General features: G+C 34.2%; 1 protein-coding gene and 1 long non-coding RNA gene across 3 annotated transcripts; both read left to right on the plus strand.

Annotated features, from left to right (window-relative positions):
* Positions 1-4,268: 4,268 nt before the first annotated feature.
* LOC132636866 (uncharacterized) lies at positions 4,269-8,264 on the plus strand. 2 transcript variants are annotated; one of them, XM_060354617.1, is made up of 4 exons: positions 4,269-4,452; positions 5,274-5,330; positions 6,075-6,147; positions 6,682-8,264. In XM_060354617.1, exon 4 carries the CDS (start codon positions 6,684-6,686, stop codon positions 8,052-8,054), a length of 1,371 nt encoding a protein of 456 aa, XP_060210600.1. In that variant the 5' UTR covers positions 4,269-4,452; positions 5,274-5,330; positions 6,075-6,147; positions 6,682-6,683; the 3' UTR covers positions 8,055-8,264. The 2 variants fall into 2 exon arrangements, with proteins under 2 accessions (XP_060210600.1, XP_060210235.1); XM_060354252.1 differs by lacking the exons at positions 4,269-4,452; positions 5,274-5,330 and having other exon boundaries at positions 5,345-6,147.
* Positions 8,265-9,064: 800 nt separating this feature from the next.
* Positions 9,065-11,160, plus strand: LOC132637969 (uncharacterized). The gene is made up of 3 exons (XR_009581665.1): positions 9,065-9,248; positions 10,070-10,126; positions 10,871-11,160. It is a non-coding gene; the product is annotated as an uncharacterized LOC132637969 (long non-coding RNA).
* Positions 11,161-20,003: the final 8,843 nt, after the last annotated feature.

The following is a 20,003-nucleotide window of genomic DNA, read 5'->3' on the forward strand; positions in this document are numbered from 1 at the left end:
AACAACAACATCAATAACAACAACAAGTATCACAAAACACATAATATGGCATAACTAGCCATCTTTCCGGCATAACATAACATCTTTCATTCCGACCTTACACTTCCAAACCAATCTTACCATTTTCATATTCATCACTTATTAAGATCACTACAACATAATTCGGAGGCATATCATATCGTTTTCACCAAATATACATAAGGTATACACAATATACAAGTTTCCTACCAAAGGCATAATTCACCCACAACTTCCAATCTTTTAGCAAACATGTTCATGACTTATTTCTATCTTCCAACTTCATCAATGACAATCATAATTTACCTCTTACTACTTTCTTTTCCGTATTTACATAGGTTACAATAACTTGCATGTTTTCCTACAACAACTTAACAACCATCCTTCCATAACAACAAGAACCATTAATCTTCCGTTCATTTCACAATAACACAATTAACATACTAACGGAATTAAATTCACATTCCATCGTCAACATGATACCACACGGCCATAACACTACACCCATAGTTTCATGCATTTTTCTTCCACTTTCCGTGCATTAAAATGGCATGCAACCTACTACATAAAATTAATCCATCAACCTTACATACTATACTATATATACACGGCCACACCACATATATCCATGCTTCCATGAATTTCATAACTTTCACTTCCAATACAATTTCTACCACAACCACAACTAGATTTCATCATGAATTCAAGTCATCATGAACATGCAACATATACATACACACGGCCAATATACATACACCCCTAACACACAAAATTTTCATACTTTTCATTCATTTCCACACACTACATCATACATACATCTTCCATAACATAACAAAAGCATGAAATCCTTACCTTTTCCAAGACTTTCCACTTGGGGTTAAGGTTGCTTCCTTGCCAAGATAATTATATCACCTTGAAGAGAATCTTGAGCTTAGTAGTAATCCCACAAGAAATGAATTTTTGAACCAAGGATTTAGCTCCAAGAATTTTTTTTTTCCTTTCCTTTCCTTTCTTTCTCTAGCCGAATTGCTCTCTTTCTTTTTCTCTAGTTTGTTCTTGTTTTCTCTTGAAGTTTCTTAGGAGCTTATCCCCTTAATATAATTAGTCACATGACTAATTAATGGACTTGGGCCAAAGGCCATCTTGGCCGGTTGGGCCTCCCTTGATTGGGCCTTATTTTCTTATTATTTTGTGAGCCCAAATTGTAGGCTAACTATTATAATTCATGGAACAAGTTTCCAAAATTCCAATTTTGCCCTTGGCCTCCTTTCGTAATTCCACACCAATGTATTCTTAGCCGACACATTCATACCATGTAAGGTCCAAATATGGCCTCATTCATTACAAGCCAAGTTATCTCGAATTTTTTGAATATGCAAAAATGTCGGATGTAACATGACTGAACGAGATTTGAACCCAAAACATCGAAGTATTTTCAGCCATTTTTTTAAGCGAATGACATAAATTAAAGACCAGTAATTTGAGAGGCAAAAATTAAAGACCATCCCAAAAGAAGAACAATCCACGCAAAAAATTGATTTAAATGGGCTTCTGTTAAATAAGCTTATCTTTGGGCTTCAAGCCCAAGAGCTTATCTTTGTTGGAGGTAACTCCATCCAAGACCCTAAAACACACACACACGCATACTATATATATTAGTCTCTCATTTGAGAGTACCGGAAACTAGAAGTAGAAATCACAATAAGAAGAAACGAGAGAGCTCTAAGGGATGGTTTGGTATGATGGATAAGCAAAAATAGTGATGCGATAAAAATTTAGTACCACCTTATCCTTTGTTTGGTTACTAATCGTGGGATAAGTTATCTCAGGATTAAAAATAGTGTTGGGATAACTTATACCCATCATAGGATGGAATAGTAATCCTAGGATATAAAACAATGAAATTGACTAAGATAGCCCTGAGGTTCTCAAAACTCTTTTTCTACTACATAAGGTGGAGGGTATTTTTGTAAACAAACAACTTTTTCTTAAAAGCTATGCAATGCATGTTACTTTTAATACAACAAACCAAACTATCAATAAGAAACAATATCAGAATAACTAATCCCAACATAAATAATCTCAGTATAACTTATCCCAATATAATTAATCCCATCATAACTTGTGTTTAAACCAAACGACCCCTAAAGGTCAAGGATTCAAGAATCTCTCTACAAGTTGTATCGAGTTAGCACTTCTATACGAGTTTAAGCATTCAAGATAAAGAACGACAAGACGTCAATTATCAATTTTTAGGGTAAAATCCGTCGACACCAAGTGGTCGTATCAAAAGAGATGGTGACATGTCAGATTTGAATCAGCAAGCGAAGGGCTCCGGGAAAGCATAACGACGCTCTGAAGGAGTAACTTGACAGCGGTTTGAAGAACGTCTCGAGATTCAAGCAATTGCGGATGATATAACTAGTAAATACGTTCCTCCCCACGTCAATATATTTTATTGTTTAGGGGGAATTACGCTTACTTGTTTTTTAGTACAAGTGCTACCAGAGACAGAAACTACAAAGGGTCCGGAGAAGCATGCCAACTCACCAGTCAAACGTCATTCAATGTGCAACCGTTACAAGAAACCCCAAGTCTTCCTCCGGTCTTAAATATACATTATTGCCATTCATTGTCATAGCATTAAATCCCTTTATTACCTTTGACATTAATATTGGTAATGAAGAGAGCATGATTTGTGGATCATGCACCCATAGCTCAAGTATAAATAGAGGTACTCATTCTATTCTAAGACATCTAAAACATTATACAGAAATAAAACTTACTCATATCATTTTAGCATTCTCTTGTTCTTGCTCAATTTATTGAAGTTTTAGTAGCTTACTCCTCGGAGACTCTAGCTCAACGTTTTTTCCAATAATCTTACTTGTTACTACTAATTTATTTCATAAGTTTGGTTACATACATTCACGTGTCCTTGACCTCGTGTACAAATTCAACTGTACTAATTTTCCGTGTAAACAATCAAGGGTTCAAGATCGAAATTACTTTCTCATGACATAATTAATGTTTGTGATGATTGTAAAAGCGTTCATGACGGATAAATTAATTTCACAATCAAATTTAAATTTGAATTAAAGATCAAGCTACAAACTCTTAAATCAAATGTAAATATTTCAATTCAAGAACAACATCCAGCTCTTGAGTCAACAATTGAAGAAAAGAATCAGGTGATACTTTCTTGAGAAATAGAGAATTTCTAGAGATTACAACACTCATTGTACTTGAAAAATTAGATTAAACAATTTGTTATGCTATTTCTTGACTTGATTATTTTCTTGACGTGAAATTTATTGTCATTGTATACAATTTGTGTATTTACGTATGTATATTTATTAGTTGAAAGATTATAGAGTCAATCCAACTTTACCCCCTTAAAATTTAGAAGTTAGGAAACGATACACCCACAACATGTTAAATGGGAACGATAACCCTCTTATGTAATATTTTCTGATGAAACTTTTCTCTTTTTAATAAAAGTCTTTTTTTCTAGAATTAAAATACGAAAATATTTAACTCTTGTTTATTAAATATAAGTTGCTCATATATTTGCATAAACATAAGAACTCAAATAAGATGTTTGAATGGTTTCATGTAACCAAGCATTTCTTCCATAACCCTCAACTGGATACTTCTACACAATTTTCAGATAATGAATTTCTAACGTGAACCATGAGTTCTGTTCAAGAAGTATTTTTTCAGGATAAGTTCAATAATGACTGTAACATTAATATTAGTATATAAAGGACACAAAATAATTACTGTTATATCCCGTATTTTCGTACGATGAATTATTCATAAGCCGAGGTGGGGTCCACATGTCGAGATTTTTTTTTTAGAACATATGACAAGTTATATGAATAATATATGCGAAGTTAAAAACAACCCAAGAAGGACCCTTGAGCCAAATCAAAGTGAAAGCCCTCCAAAATAATATTTTTAAGATACGTTTTCGGGTGATTTGATTTCAGGAGTTCATAACCTTATCGTCCTTTGGGAATTTGGGAAAACTCCCAGAATGAAAGTTGTAGATAATTGAAATAGTTTTCCAACCATAGGTCGTGGGTCTTCATGTGACATCGGCGTAAGGAGATATGGACATTTTAAGGCAGAAAGGTCAAGCTGGGCAATGAATTCGGCCCGACCCGATTCCAAGTCGGGTCAGCCCATTTTCTTTGCCATTTAATGAAAAAATTCGGCCTTCTCTTTCATTTTCAGACCTCAAAAAAACCCAGAAATTTCAGAGGTAGAGAGAGAGAGGAGAGATAGAGAAAGAAACCAAATTTTGACCACAATCTAAGCCCCGAATCGCGAAGCTCCTGAAGAGAAAAGTGTTGTACGTCGCGTTGCCTTCAATTTGAGCTAAAAATCAGCCAAGAAAGAGAGGGTGGAAGTGGTTGCTGCATAATTAAGGTAAGATTAAGGCCCATTTTTCATTGTTAACAAGTTTATTTAGAGTTTTAACGGATTAGAACGGAGAAAATAGCATTATAAACTCGTTTGTTGTTTTGTTGGGATTTATGGATTAAGGGGCTGTTTTAGGTGGATTAAATGGATGAAATTAGCTGAGTTATGATGTATAATAATTGTTGACATTGTTGTTGAAGTTGTTGATAAGTTGTTGTTCTTGAATTTGGGAGAATAAAGCGTATAAAGATATTGTATACAAAGCGTATACCGGGCTGTTTTGTGCCGATATTTGGGGCTGTTTTATGTAATTTTCGTGACTGTTTATTGACAATATTTTGGGGTTGTTTTATATAATTTTCGTGGCTGTTTTATGACAAAATTTTGGGGCTGTTTTATGTAATTTTTGTGGTTGTTTTGTGACTATATTTTGGAGCTGTTTGGTATAATATTTGTGGCTGTTTTGCGATGATATTTTGGGGACTGTTTTATGGTCGTTATGGACTGTTTTGTAGGCTGGAATATCGGGGGATTGACTGTAGTTGTTGTTGTTATATTATGGATATACGGAAATAAAGAAGTGTATACAAGCATTGGCATCCGAATGTATATTGGGCTGTTTTGGGAGTAATTTAAGAATGGATTTAAGTCTAGTTTGATATGAAATTGTTGGTATTGTTGTTGTTGGTATTTTGATTGATGTTTGGCTAAGTTGAAATTTCGAGGATTGTTAAGTTTATAGGGGAAATGCTGCCCAATTTTCTCTAGAATTTACGACGCGTCCTTATAATCTATTAACTAATGTTAATATGAATTCTCCCGTGAAGGTAACGACGTGACATTAGAGGAGAGCAAGTGAACGATAACATAGCTAAACGACAAAGGTATGTGAGGCTAGTCCTTTCTTTCAAATGGCATGAATCCTATAGCATAAGTTCTTTTCCTCTTCATGAGTTCCTATTTTCCGGAAAGCTAGAAGCCTAAGTCCATAAATGTCTATATAAGATAAGAGATATGATATGATGCCATATTGATAATGATGCTATTTATTGCTTACACTCACCTTATGTACTAATTCCTTCAAGGTGAGGCAGAATGTCAATAATTGCTCCATAATGAAATCGGGGGATCACGACCTTACGTCACCCCGATAGAGTATAGTTGATCTTGAGTCTTATGCATGTACTATGATAAGCATATTATTACAAGTATTTTTTATGAGCATGTCATGATCATATTACACCGCGCCTAGTTGGCCGGGCAGTCACCGCCAAGGCGGGCAGCTATACGGATACACCATGACCTTTTGGCATGGGCAGACACCACTAGTGGGCGGCATGAGATGGTACCCCGGACGCGGGAGGCCTGGACGCGGGCTAATGTTATTGATTATTACACCGTTCCGATATGGACGGGCAGCTTGCATATTATGCATATATGAGATTATGATGAGTATGAGTAAGACAGCATGCATTACTTCTTTTATGATTGTCATTCAGATTCAGATGTTTCATATTGATGTTCACATTATATTATCACTGTCTTTCTTCATTGTTTATGCCTCTCATACTCAGTACAATGTTCGTACTGACGTCCGTTTTCTTTGGACGCTGTGTTCATGCCCACAGGTAGACAGGAAGGTGAGCTTGGTCCAGACCCTTAGTAGCTGTCAACTGATCGAGAGCACTCCATTGTCCGGAGGTGCTTATGGTTCTTCTTTTGGTATATATGCATATTTTGGGCATGACGGAGTCTTGTTCCGTCTATATGTTTAGTATGTCAGTAGAGGCTCGTAGATACGCAGTGTGGGTCAGATGGTCTCGCAAGATGTTATTATTATGTATATGTTATTTTGATGGCCGAGAGGCAAATGTATATAAGTATTTATGTTTTTATATAAAATATGATTTTCCTACAATTCGTGTATAAAATTGGTAAAAAGGCATTAAATGAGTAAGATGAGTATTAGAACGAGTGGTGCTCGGTGGCTAGTCCCGGGTACCCGTCACGGCCCCTAGCTGGGTCGTGACAAAAGTGGTATCAGAGCAGTTCAGTCCTAGGAAGTGTCTACGAGCCGTGTCTAGTAAAGTCTTGTTTATGGTGTGTTGCGCGCCACGCTAATAAACAAGAGGCTATAGGGCATTTAGGAAAAATGACCGTTTTTCATCTTAAGAGATCGTGCGATAGAGCCAAGTTAAGGATGCAACTATCTAATCTTTTCTGTTTAATTTTCAGCAATGCCTTTGAGAAAGAAGAAGAAAGTCAGCACAATACTAGGTGCTGCGGGAGAAGGCACCAGCCGAGAGCCCCCGGTTGAACTAGGACATAGTGAGTCTCAGAGTGCCACTCCCTCGCATGCTACCTCTATTCCACCAGTAGCAGAAGAGCATGAAGAGGTCTCCACTCTAGCTCCAGTGCATCCAGTCCCTCCACCGGTTGCTTCGGGTCAACAAGTGACCGAGGCCATCCATTTACTGACACAGTTGGTTGCCGCCCAGGCACAACGGCAGAATGCGAGTTCACGTGATCAGTCAGCTAGTACTAGAGCTCGTGATTTTATAAGTCTGAAGCCTCCGGAATTTTTCGGGTCAAAGCCGGATGAAGACCCGCAAGGTTTTATTGATGAGATGTTGAGGACATTGAAAATTATTCATGCCTCCGAGACTGAGTCCGTGGAGTTGGCATCTTATAGACTCCGGGACGTGGCAGTGTTATGGTATAACAACTGGGTGCTGTCAAGAGGAGAGAATGCGCCTCCGCCTGTATGGCAGGAATTTGTGGATGCTTTTATTCGTCACTACTTGCCGCCCGAGGTCCGCCGAGCTAGAGCGGACAGGTTCTTGAATCTAAAGCAAGGAACCATGAGTGCTCGAGAGTATAGCCTGCAATTTAATTCCTTAGCCCGGTATGCCCCGACTATGGTGGCCGACATGGGGGATCGTGTGCATAGATTTGTGAGTGGTTTGGAGCCACACTTATTCAAAGACTGTCTGACAGCCTCGTTGCAAGCAGGGATGGATATTGCCCGAATACAAGCTCATGCTCAGACTCTAGAAGGACAGCAACCTCCGCAAAGGAGTGACTGGGATGTTGATCGAAGGCAAAACAAGAGGGCTAGATCGATGGGAGCAAGCAGTGAATATAAAGGGGGATCAAGGCAAAACTATTCTAGTCACTCAGGTCAATCGGTGACTAGTGTACCTCCACGAGTTGCAAGTCAAGGGTACGATTTCTCTAGTCATCCCGGACCGGATCAGAGTTTTACAGAGTCAGGCTCTCGGTATAGGGGAGATTATAGCCAGAGAAGACCCCCAGCACCGCGGTGCAGTCAGTGCGGTAGACTACATTCCGGACGGTGTCTCCAGGGATCAGATGCTTGTTACGCCTGTGGCCAGGTTGGGCACATTATGAGAGATTGCCCGTCGATGAGTGGTAGAGTTGGGACTCAGCCCACAGGTTCAGTAGTTGGTTCTTCATTAGCACGCCCGACAGCACAGACTCCCCAGATAACAGCAGGCCGAGGTAGAGGCAGAGGGGGAGCATCTACTTCAGGTGCCACTCAGCCCCGTATATATGCTCTAACAGAGCGACAGGATCCAGAGTCATAGCCTGATGCCATCACAGATACATCTGCACCTTTGATAATGTGTGAAAGGAGAAATGAATATTTGTAATATTAAGCAAGTATGAATTGAGAGGTTTTATTCTATGTAGCGACGGTAATCGATAAAGTACGATTTGTGATATTAACAATGTTTATATATATATATATATATATATATATAAAAGAGTGGCATACGCTACCAAGTAAGTTAGTAATGAATGAAAGCTCCCTTATCATGTAAAATATATTGTCAATATGTTTTATGAAGATGAGAGTATGAAGTTTAAGTATCTGCACTTATTCCAACCCCCGGGAGAGATTCTAGATGAAACGCTAGCACTATGAGGTATGTGTGCTTTCTTTCATGCTTTTGGTCGTGTGGGGCCAATTTATAGTTCTATTGTATCATGGCCCTATGAGGCACAATTACTATGGGTTGTTGTGACAGGATGGTAGTGTCATATTACAGGGGAAACTCTGGCGAAATTTTTGTAAAATTCCCGCATAGTTTAACATTCGAGGACGAATGTTCCAAAGGGGGGAAGGATGTTATATCCCGTATTTTCGTACGATGAATTATTCATAAGCTGAGGTGGGGTCCACATGTCGAGATTTTTTTTTTAGAACATATGACAAGTTATATGAATAATATATGCGAAGTTAAACACAACCCAAGAAGGACCCTTGAGCCAAATCAAAGTGAAAGCCCTCCAAAATAATATTTTTAAGATACGTTTTCGGGTGATTTGATTTCGGTAGGTCATAACCTTATCGTCCTTTGGGAATTTGGGAAAACTCCCAGAATGAAAGTTGTAGATAATTGAAATAGCTTTCCAACCATAGGTCGTGGGTCTTCATGTGACATCGGCGTAAGGAGATATGGACATTTTAAGGCAGAAAGGTCAAGCTGGGCAATGAATTCGGCCCGACCCGATTCCAAGTCGGGTCAGCCCATTTTCTTTGCCATTTAATGAAAAAATTCGGCCTTCTCTTTCATTTTCAGACCTCAAAAAAACCCAGAAATTTCAGAGGTAGAGAGAGAGAGGAGAGATAGAGAAAGAAACCAAATTTTGACCACAATCTAAGCCCCGAATCGCGAAGCTCCTGAAGAGAAAAGTGTTGTACGTCGCGTTGCCTTCAATTTGAGCTAAAAATCAGCCAAGAAAGAGAGGGTGGAAGTGGTTGCTGCATAATTAAGGTAAGATTAAGGCCCATTTTTCATTGTTAACAAGTTTATTTAGAGTTTTAACGGATTAGAACGGAGAAAATAGCATTATAAACTCGTTTGTTGTTTTGTTGGGATTTATGGATTAAGGGGCTGTTTTAGGTGGATTAAATGGATGAAATTAGCTGAGTTATGATGTATAATAATTGTTGACATTGTTGTTGAAGTTGTTGATAAGTTGTTGTTCTTGAATTTGGGAGAATAAAGCGTATAAAGATATTGTATACAAAGCGTATACCGGGCTGTTTTGTGCCGATATTTGGGGCTGTTTTATGTAATTTTCGTGACTGTTTATTGACAATATTTTGGGGTTGTTTTATATAATTTTCGTGGCTGTTTTATGACAAAATTTTGGGGCTGTTTTATGTAATTTTTGTGGCTGTTTTGTGACTATATTTTGGAGTTGTTTGGTATAATATTTGTGGCTGTTTTGCGATGATATTTTGGGGACTGTTTTATGGTCGTTATGGATTGTTTTGTAGGCTGGAATATCGGGGGATTGACTGTAGTTGTTGTTGTTATATTATGGATATACGGAAATAAAGAAGTGTATACAAGCATTGGCATCCGAATGTATATTGGGCTGTTTTGGGAGTAATTTAAGAATGGATTTAAGTCTAGTTTGATATGAAATTGTTGGTATTGTTGTTGTTGGTATTTTGATTGATGTTTGGCTAAGTTGAAATTTCGAGGATTGTTAAGTTTATAGGGGAAATGCTGCCCAATTTTCTCTAGAATTTACGACGCGTCCTTATAATCTATTAACTAATGTTAATATGAATTCTCCCGTGAAGGTAACGACGTGACATTAGAGGAGAGCAAGTGAACGATAACATAGCTAAACGACAAAGGTATGTGAGGCTAGTCCTTTCTTTCAAATGGCATGAATCCTATAGCATAAGTTCTTTTCCTCTTCATGAGTTCCTATTTTCCGGAAAGCTAGAAGCCTAAGTCCATAAATGTCTATATAAGATAAGAGATATGATATGATGCCATATTGATAATGATGCTATTTATTGCTTACACTCACCTTATGTACTAATTCCTTCAAGGTGAGGCAGAATGTCAATAATTGCTCCATAATGAAATCGGGGGATCACGACCTTACGTCACCCCGATAGAGTATAGTTGATCTTGAGTCTTATGCATGTACTATGATAAGCATATTATTACAAGTATTTTTTATGAGCATGTCATGATCATATTACACCGCGCCTAGTTGGCCGGGCAGTCACCGCCAAGGCGGGCAGCTATACGGATACACCATGACCTTTTGGCATGGGCAGACACCACTAGTGGGCGGCATGAGATGGTACCCCGGACGCGGGAGGCCTGGACGCGGGCTAATGTTATTGATTATTACACCGTTCCGATATGGACGGGCAGCTTGCATATTATGCATATATGAGATTATGATGAGTATGAGTAAGACAGCATGCATTACTTCTTTTATGATTGTCATTCAGATTCAGATGTTTCATATTGATGTTCACATTATATTATCACTGTCTTTCTTCATTGTTTATGCCTCTCATACTCAGTACAATGTTCGTACTGACGTCCGTTTTCTTTGGACGCTGTGTTCATGCCCACAGGTAGACAGGAAGGTGAGCTTGGTCCAGACCCTTAGTAGCTGTCAACTGATCGAGAGCACTCCATTGTCCGGAGGTGCTTATGGTTCTTCTTTTGGTATATATGCATATTTTGGGCATGACGGAGTCTTGTTCCGTCTATATGTTTAGTATGTCAGTAGAGGCTCGTAGATACGCAGTGTGGGTCAGATGGTCTCGCAAGATGTTATTATTATGTATATGTTATTTTGATGGCCGAGAGGCAAATGTATATAAGTATTTATGTTTTTATATAAAATATGATTTTCCTACAATTCGTGTATAAAATTGGTAAAAAGGCATTAAATGAGTAAGATGAGTATTAGAACGAGTGGTGCTCGGTGGCTAGTCCCGGGTACCCGTCACGGCCCCTAGCCGGGTCATGACAATTACTCCCTTCGTCCCAATTTGTTTGAAGGTTGACCAGTCTGGAGAGGCAAACGGCTCTTTCTTTGACTATAATTTTCATGTATTGTGAATTATTAGTTATGCAGACTTATAATACTTTTTATGTAATTTTTAAATATGTAAATTTTATTATAAAATACTCATAGAATCTATGTTTAAAATTAAGTCAAAGAAAAAGTTGTTTGACTCCCCAACTGGTCAACCATCAAACAAATCGGGACGGAGAAAGTAGTATTTTGTATAGTAGCAATTCCATAATTTAAGATACATTTCAATAATTCACATAAAACTGATATTGAAGCATATACTTTTTACTCTCAAAACCACTTAGATGAACCAAACAGATATTTCTTCTTCTTTTTTCCTTAAAAATCAATCAATCAGATTTTTATCATATATGAAATATTTTTCAAATTATATTTATATAGTAATTCTTTGAAGGTTATGGAAAAAACACTTGGTTACATGAAATCAATTGTCATCTTATTTGAGTGTTTATGTTTATGAAAATATACGAGCAACTTCTATTATATATTAAATAAATTAGAATTAAATATTTTCGTATTTTAATTGTAGAAAAAAAAGAAGTTTATTAAAAAAAAAAGATTCACTAATTTTTTTTACCTAAGGGGTTATCTTTCTCATTCAACATGTCAAGGAGATATTGTTTTCCATCCTTAAGGGCCTGTTTGGAAAGCCACCCAGGTAATTGGAACTGGGTGTAATTGGGTGTAATTACACAGTTTGGTCTGTTTGTTTGACCAAGTAATTACACAGTTAGGTGGGAATTGGGTGTAATTGAGAGGGCGTAATTACACTCTCCAATTCTGAAGGGAAGGCTGAGAATTGGGTGTAATTAAACCCTATAATTCCAGGGTTACTTTTTAGTTTCTTTCTTTTTTGTTTTCTTTTCATTTTTAATTTATTTTATATTTCTATTATTTTAATTTATTTTTTATTTTTATATTTAATTATTTTTATTCTTAAAATAGTTTTTTTAAATATTATTTCACTTTTATTTCCTTTCTTCTCAATCCCAGCCTTTACTTCTTCCATGTAATTGCTCGTATTTTTTTATTATTATTAATTTAGCATAACCATGCTATTATTCTAATTTTTGAAACTACACCTCTTAATATTAGAAAGAATGAGCCATTAACAAACTTGGCATATAATAAGTGACGTTATAACAGTAGAATTTCGTTATAAATGAGGTTATAGACTTTATTTTTCCTTTCTTTTGAATTATATTATATAATGTTAGAATTTGACATAAGAGTATTATGTTAAACTTTTTCTTTTGGATTTTGAATTTAGGTTATAATTTCGATTTTAATTTATTTGCTTTAGTACTATTGACTTGTTATTTCACATTGCATGTTGTTTATTTTTCACTTATAGTTGATAGATTTTTTGTCAAACATTTGAATAATGTTATGGCATTATATTTATAAATATTTTTTTTGTCAAACATCTCATCCATGATGTTCTCACAAATATAGTCTTCTTTTAAGTTTTATAATTATTAAAATTAAAATATTATTAATTTGAAAATATAGATCAATTATTTTTTACAATATTAGTGACAAACATATGCTTATTTATTAATATATTTCAAGAAAAAATGTGCTATTAAATAACTAATTTAATATCATTTATAAAGGCACATATTTTTTAATCTTAATTTTAAATTTTTGATAATTAAATTTTAGTTTTTAATTAAACAAACTGTGTAATACACTTGTGTAACCAAACAGCACGCTTGTAGTTGTAGTTACATTATGACAAACAAAAAGATCGTTGTAATTACAATATTGTGTAATTACTAGGCTGTGTAGTTACTACCCTAGTAATTACACCAATTCCAATTACTAGGTGGCTATGCAAACAGACCCTAAATGTTAAGGGGGTAAAATGCAAGGTCAAGATTATATACACAAGTTTGTGCCACTTTATTATGGTAGAACTTTTTCTTTTCGTGCACATGTTCTTGAAACTAGCAATTAGTGGACAATGACTATAAGCTTTCTTTTCATTAAATATGAATTGATAACTGAGTCCCATAATTTCATATTGATCTCACTGCTTAACCAATTTTAGCCAAAAATAAACGTCTCATCTTCTTTTTCATATCCATTCACTTATATTTGGAAAAAAAACAATGGATAGATCTCTTGCAGATACATTTCACCTTGGCATTTGTTCTGTTCATGAAAATGATATTAGTAATGATTTGAAAAGATTAAGTTATATAGTATAGATTTTTTATATCATCAGCGAACTTTAATATGTAATAGCCGGTCAATTACCATTTTTATCAGATTACCAATTAATGTTATAGTATTGAACCAAAAATACTGGTTACGAGACTTATGGGTTTCTCCTTGCGGAAGTGGAGCTGCGAAAACTATGACTTGAGTTACCCATCGTCGAAAATCCTCACGAAGGATGAATTCTTTTTGTCCACAGCCTAAAAGAACCTTTAGAAGATGCAAATAGTTTTTCTCTTTGCAAACTCTAATCGTCATATAATAGTGGAAAAAAATGTCTTTTTACCAACAACCATAAAATAATGTATTTATATTAGCATCCTCTATGGGTGGAGCCGCAAAAATTATTATCAAGAGATTTACTATAACTACTTAACAAGTAACCTTATTGTGTAAATATTTATTTACACCGTCTGTACGTAGAACTTAAACTTGTCTGAAAAGGTGGGGTATATCATGAAGAATAACCGTAATATTAAAGTTAACTTAGACAAATTGGACTAGAATCGGATCTCTTGTAGATCTTTAAAATGGCATAGCAAAGACCATGAATCTAATTGTTATACTCAAAGAAGAAATATTAAAAAAGAAAGCGAAAAAAAGTAGATAATACTAGTAAAGATGTGAATTGATACGTACACTAGTTAGACAAAAAGCCAGAATTTGTTGAGAAAAGAATATCGTGTCTTTTGATGTGTTAATTTCCACTACTTCATAATCAACATGAGGATTTAGCAATCTAATCTAGGAAAAACGAATCTAGTAGATAAGACTTCAATTTAGCAGTCCAAGAATGATTTTGTTCATCCATTCATTTCCAATATTATTTGATTAACATTTTGAAACTCTTAAACAACATGGTACAAAAAAGAGGGAGAATAATTGACCAAGACACAGCTGAATTTTCTTGTGTCCAATTCTTGCAATTTCTCAAGATTTGGGATTATAATCTTGGCGATCCGTAAGGATTTGACCATAAAATCATGGTGATTCGTCAGAATTTATGACAAGGTAAGTTTTATTATCAATTTAAAATTCGTCAGGATTTGTGGTCAGAATTTGACGAGAAATTCTGACAATTATTTTAATTACAGCTGAAGGTTAAATATAAGGTAAGTTTTATCATCAATTTAAAATTTGTCAGGATTTGTGGTTAGAATTTGACGAGAAATCCTGACGATTATTTTAATTACAGCTGAAGGTTAATATATATAGTACAAAGCACATGCATATATACATGGTTTAATGAAGCTACAAATATGCTGGTTTCTCTTGACCTTCCTCATTAATATGTACTTCAATTTGAACCTTAAGCTATCTGCATATGCTGGCTGCCGCCTGCCTGCGGGCAACATTTGTTGGATGTTTAAATTATTAGACTAAAAGAAATATGTGAGACTGAAATAAAAAGAATACTATTTTTTATTGTTTATTTTAGTTGCTCAAGGGGAAAAGGCATAGCGCGTGATATGTAAATTAAGCGTATATTACGTGTTAAAAATGTTTTTAAATAAGTAGTTTTTTTTTATTTCGAACCCAATAATTCAAATGAATTATGGATTCACATATACTATCGAATTTAAATCTTGACGTGAACACAAAAAAAAATCTTATATTTAGGTGGAGAAGGGCAAAGAGGAGCGCATTATATGCATAAATTATGATAGTTGGTGTTGTGATCGAAATAATCAGGGTGTCATGCGGAAGCTAACAATTGCAAACTTTGAACGACGATAAATCAGACACAAAGAAAAATATACTAAAATACGCATATCAATATGGTTTGGCCAATTGCCCCTACATATGAGAAAACGAATTATAAAAGAAAGCATAAGAACTATTGAGAGAAAAATTTCCTTCTATTTTAATGACTACATTATGAATGATATATTGTGTTGTATATGAAAAGAAAGAATCTTATATTTATAGACGTCCAAAACTAAGAATCTTATATTTATAGACGTCCAAAACTCTTTCTCAAAGAAAAAGATAGATATGGAAGGGTCCTTTTCCACGAAGAAAACATTTTCTTCCAAGAAAAATTTTCAAAGTAAAACACAATTATAATAAATTCAAATAATGTAAGAAATTCAGGGCAAACTCTAGCAGTTGCCCTCAGAAATTTATCTCATTATTAAGTTCTTGACAAAAAAATTATTTGCACCTAATATTTAGATCAAACTGATAAACACATAACACAACATTCATATCTTAACATATACTTTAATTTATTATTAAATCATAGTTTATCAATACACATTCTAAGCTTAAATTTTTTACTTAATCTTAATAAAGTAGTATGATCTGATGTAAACATCAAATACGAATAAATTAATACTTATCTTTCTGACTTGATGAGCTTAGCCTAAATTTGTTGGTGGTTATGCTCTAGGCCATTGTATCAACCTTATTTGTTAGTTATGTTTTTGATTAATAAAAGAAGTTTTATTTATATTTCTTATTGTTATATTGTTTTCATGTTACATATAATAATATATATCCCTAGTTAATCATTTATAATTTGATTATGATGATATAAGACTAGTATGAGCTTAATCGATAATTATGACATAATTATGTGTACGGTACAAATTAAATTCATATGTATTTGTTAGAGAACAACATACTGGATAGACCTATTATGGGATCACTACATGAATCAGTGTCATAAGTGATTCTCATAATAGTTATGTCAATTAATCCTCACACCTGAGATTATTACAGTACCCTACATAAGGAACATTTTGTTTTGACATTCACAAATGTTATGTTTAACTGGATAATCATAAAGTGTATGATTGAACACAATGTGAACTATGTGGAGGATAGTGATTATTCAAGATGGAATTTGTCCCTCTCTTTGAGAGAGATATCTTTTGGGCCCCTCGATTAGTAAGACTGAGAAATGCATGGCCGTGCTCAGATGAACTAAAAGAGTTATCTGTATTATTTAACTTATCAGTTTACTAAGGGATCGAGAAATTATATTTGAACAATATAAGGATGACACCAAACATGCCTTATGATTGAATTAGATATCATGTGACAAAAGGACTATGACATATGCTATTTAATTAGGTTATTTCGAACTTTAAATTATTATTACTTGGGTTAGTCATAATGTCTTGCTAGAGACCAATTATGACTAGTGAATTTAATATAGTATTAATTCTACTGCCAACGTAATATAAACCTATTGGGTCGCACATCAAGAATGTGATGAACGGACTGGGGTTATTTTAGTAAATTTGTATTTATATATTATGAATATATAAATTCGTATTTCTGTTGTTGCATTATTTATATAATGTAATCCGAATTTATTTTATGCTTAAAATTTAATTCAGATTTATATTTATATTATTAGATAACTATAAATATAGATAACAGTTATCTAAATACTGAAATATTTAATCAAGTTAGGATTCCTAATTAGTTAGGATCTTAATTAATTAGATATCCTAATCAGCTAGGACTCTACATGAGCTAGGGTTCTTATATTAGGATGAATTTATTACTATTAATAGTGAGAGATATTAATATTTCAGTATACAAAAAAACCTTATGCATAGTTATTTTCGAAATAACTATGACCTAAATTCTGGTCCCCAGAACTCGAAGCTAGCACTTCGTGTCTGTTTGTGATCATTCGTGTGTGGATACTGGTAGAGGGTGGTCGTTCGTTTTCGAGCAGCACCTACAATTCATTTTTGGCAGAAAGTATATCGAGGAATCACGCATCAAAAGGTAAGTGATCTGGTCCTTTTGTCGAATTGATTGAAACACATGGATCTTGTATAGGGATTAAGTAATAAATTTTATATTCCGTTGCTATTTTGTACTTGAGATTGCAAGAATTTCCTTCAAAATTCTCACCTCTAATCAAGTAATGATTGATTTAGTCATAGCAGATCAAAAGAGAAGGGAAAAGATAAGATTTTTAAGCATACTTTCATGAAATCTACTCCGATATATTTGTGAGACAGAGACAATCTCGTTTTTTTTTTTCAAACTATCTTTGCATACATAAAAAATTTCTTCAGTTAATTCAATTGTTACAAATTTAATTATTAGCATGCATAAGCAGCTAATTCCATTGTAACAAAGTACAAATAATCAAGAAACCTCAATTCGAGACTTATAAAAATCGTCTATTGATATTTTAGCTATGTCAGATCCTGCTTATTATAATTTCTTTTCCGCCACATTATTGAGTTTGTTGTTCTCTAGCATAAGGTCTTTTTTTCCAACAAACTACTGCATAACTCAAAAAAGATTTATAGACGTCAATAAAAGAGGATTTATAGCCATCACGAGTGGATGATGGAAATACCAAAAAATTACACACTATATATTTTAAGACAAATAACTCAAAATATAAAGGAAAAATTTACACTAACTTTATTTCTTAAAATAAAAGATTCACCCGTTTTTTTAAAAGTTAAACTTGTACGAATATAATATCTGTTGTTTGTGTAATAGCATTTCAATGTGGAAAAAAGTATGATATTTAAGAATATTTGAATTTGAATAGAATGATAAAACTAACTAAATCTTAATTTAAATCAAAAGATGATACATTTGAATAGAGATAAAAGCATTTTAGACTTGAAAAAGTGGCTTGCGAAAAAGTATTTTTTGATTCTTTTACCGCGTTTTGACCGGATCATATTTGATTGGTATAAAACATGAGTTTGGTTAAATGGGTTTGATGAGTTAAATAGGTCTATTATTAAAAAAAAAAAAAAAGGGCTTTAATGACATGACATACCAACTAGGAGAGACGGAGACTTTTGAGGTGTATAGTATATTTTAAGAAAAATAGTGATTGTTGAGCAACTTTGTTGTCCTAAAAGAAACAAAGATGATATTTGGAGGCAATTTTCAAACTTGGGTGATCATCCAGTGAATTAACTCCAATATAAAAGATAAGCCCCTAAGAAAAGTAGGGTGCGAGGTAGAGCTATTATAAAAAGGTAGGGTAGAGGATAAAATAGGATTATTAGATAATACGCAAAGAAAAAATGAGAAAAATAATAATAAGGTAACGAAGTGGTTACACCAGATTGGTCGTTATGAGACTTTTCGTCGTTACATAATGACAGATTTAACGACACAATACAATAATTAAATTTAAATAACAATCAAAACATGAAACATTGTATTTATACTAACAACATAATACAATACAATAAATAATAACCATCCTAACAAGCTGGAAAAGCTCCAATAGCAAAACCCAAATCAGATCAAGACGAGGTGAACGGAATCTTCAAGAACCTGAAAAGTTATAACTAACAAATATATATTGTTTATGTTGATGAAAATTAGTTCAACTAATAAAATCAGATAAAGGGCATTCCTAAGGAAGCTCAAATAGGCTGTTTGGAATCAAGCCACGTGGTGTGTTATTTCACTGATAAAACAATAAGCACGTTATTAGATCAATTTTCTGTAATCTGCCTTTTCAATACTTCAAATCAGTAATCATGCAAATTTCTGTTCACAAGAAAGTGCACTGTATGCAAAGAAGATATAGAAATTGAATTTTGTGAATAAAAATTCGAGTTTTTTTCTTTCTTTTATTTGTTTTACCGTATTTGAAATCAAATAATGGTGTATATTTAATGAACTTTTTAACACATATATTGAGTCTGAACTAGAGCTACTGAATTGGGATAAATCCACACAAAACATCCAGCTCTAAATGTAGGGTGAATGGCTGAAATTATCTAAATAGCTAAGTACTACACACACACACACACATATATATATGAATGCTCTCCTATTCTGTCTCTCTTATAGCCTACGATAACATGTATAGTAGAGACATGTTCTAGTTCTCGGCCCTTGCATCATGATCAATTGAACGACATAAATTTTCTTGAGAATTCAAAAGGAGGACACCACAGAAACATAAAACAGCTAAAAATAAGATTGACTTATCTCCACCCACCCTGTCACTCCCTCCATATCCCCTGAAAAGAAGAAAAGAATGCCAAAAACATAACGAGGAAAAATGAGTAAAGATGTAACAAGCAACCTATCTTCCTATAAAACTATAAGCCCCTTGGTATTAAACAATATTTTTGATATATATAATATATACACACACTTGGTTTTATCTGGTGTGTGATATCCACTTTGAGACCCAATTAATCCGGAGTCATATTGAAAAATTTCAATATGGGAGTAAAGCGCATTCCCAATCCATTAGATACGATTTCATAACTGGAGCTCGAATTCGAGACGCCTCTAATATTTTTGTGGAGTTGAGCATTTAACAAATCCCATTTATTTTTATTGTTAAAACTTAAAACTAATTATGTACATGACAATTCAAATCCAGCCCATATTTAAAGACGAGCACAAGCGTTCACTAAAACGAAGAGCCCAGTCATTCCTTTTTGTTCAAGATTTCAAGTGATGAGTCATGAATG

The sequence above is a fragment of the Lycium barbarum genome, chromosome 1 (assembly GCF_019175385.1).
Source record: "Lycium barbarum isolate Lr01 chromosome 1, ASM1917538v2, whole genome shotgun sequence".
Taxonomy (NCBI): domain Eukaryota; kingdom Viridiplantae; phylum Streptophyta; class Magnoliopsida; order Solanales; family Solanaceae; genus Lycium; species Lycium barbarum.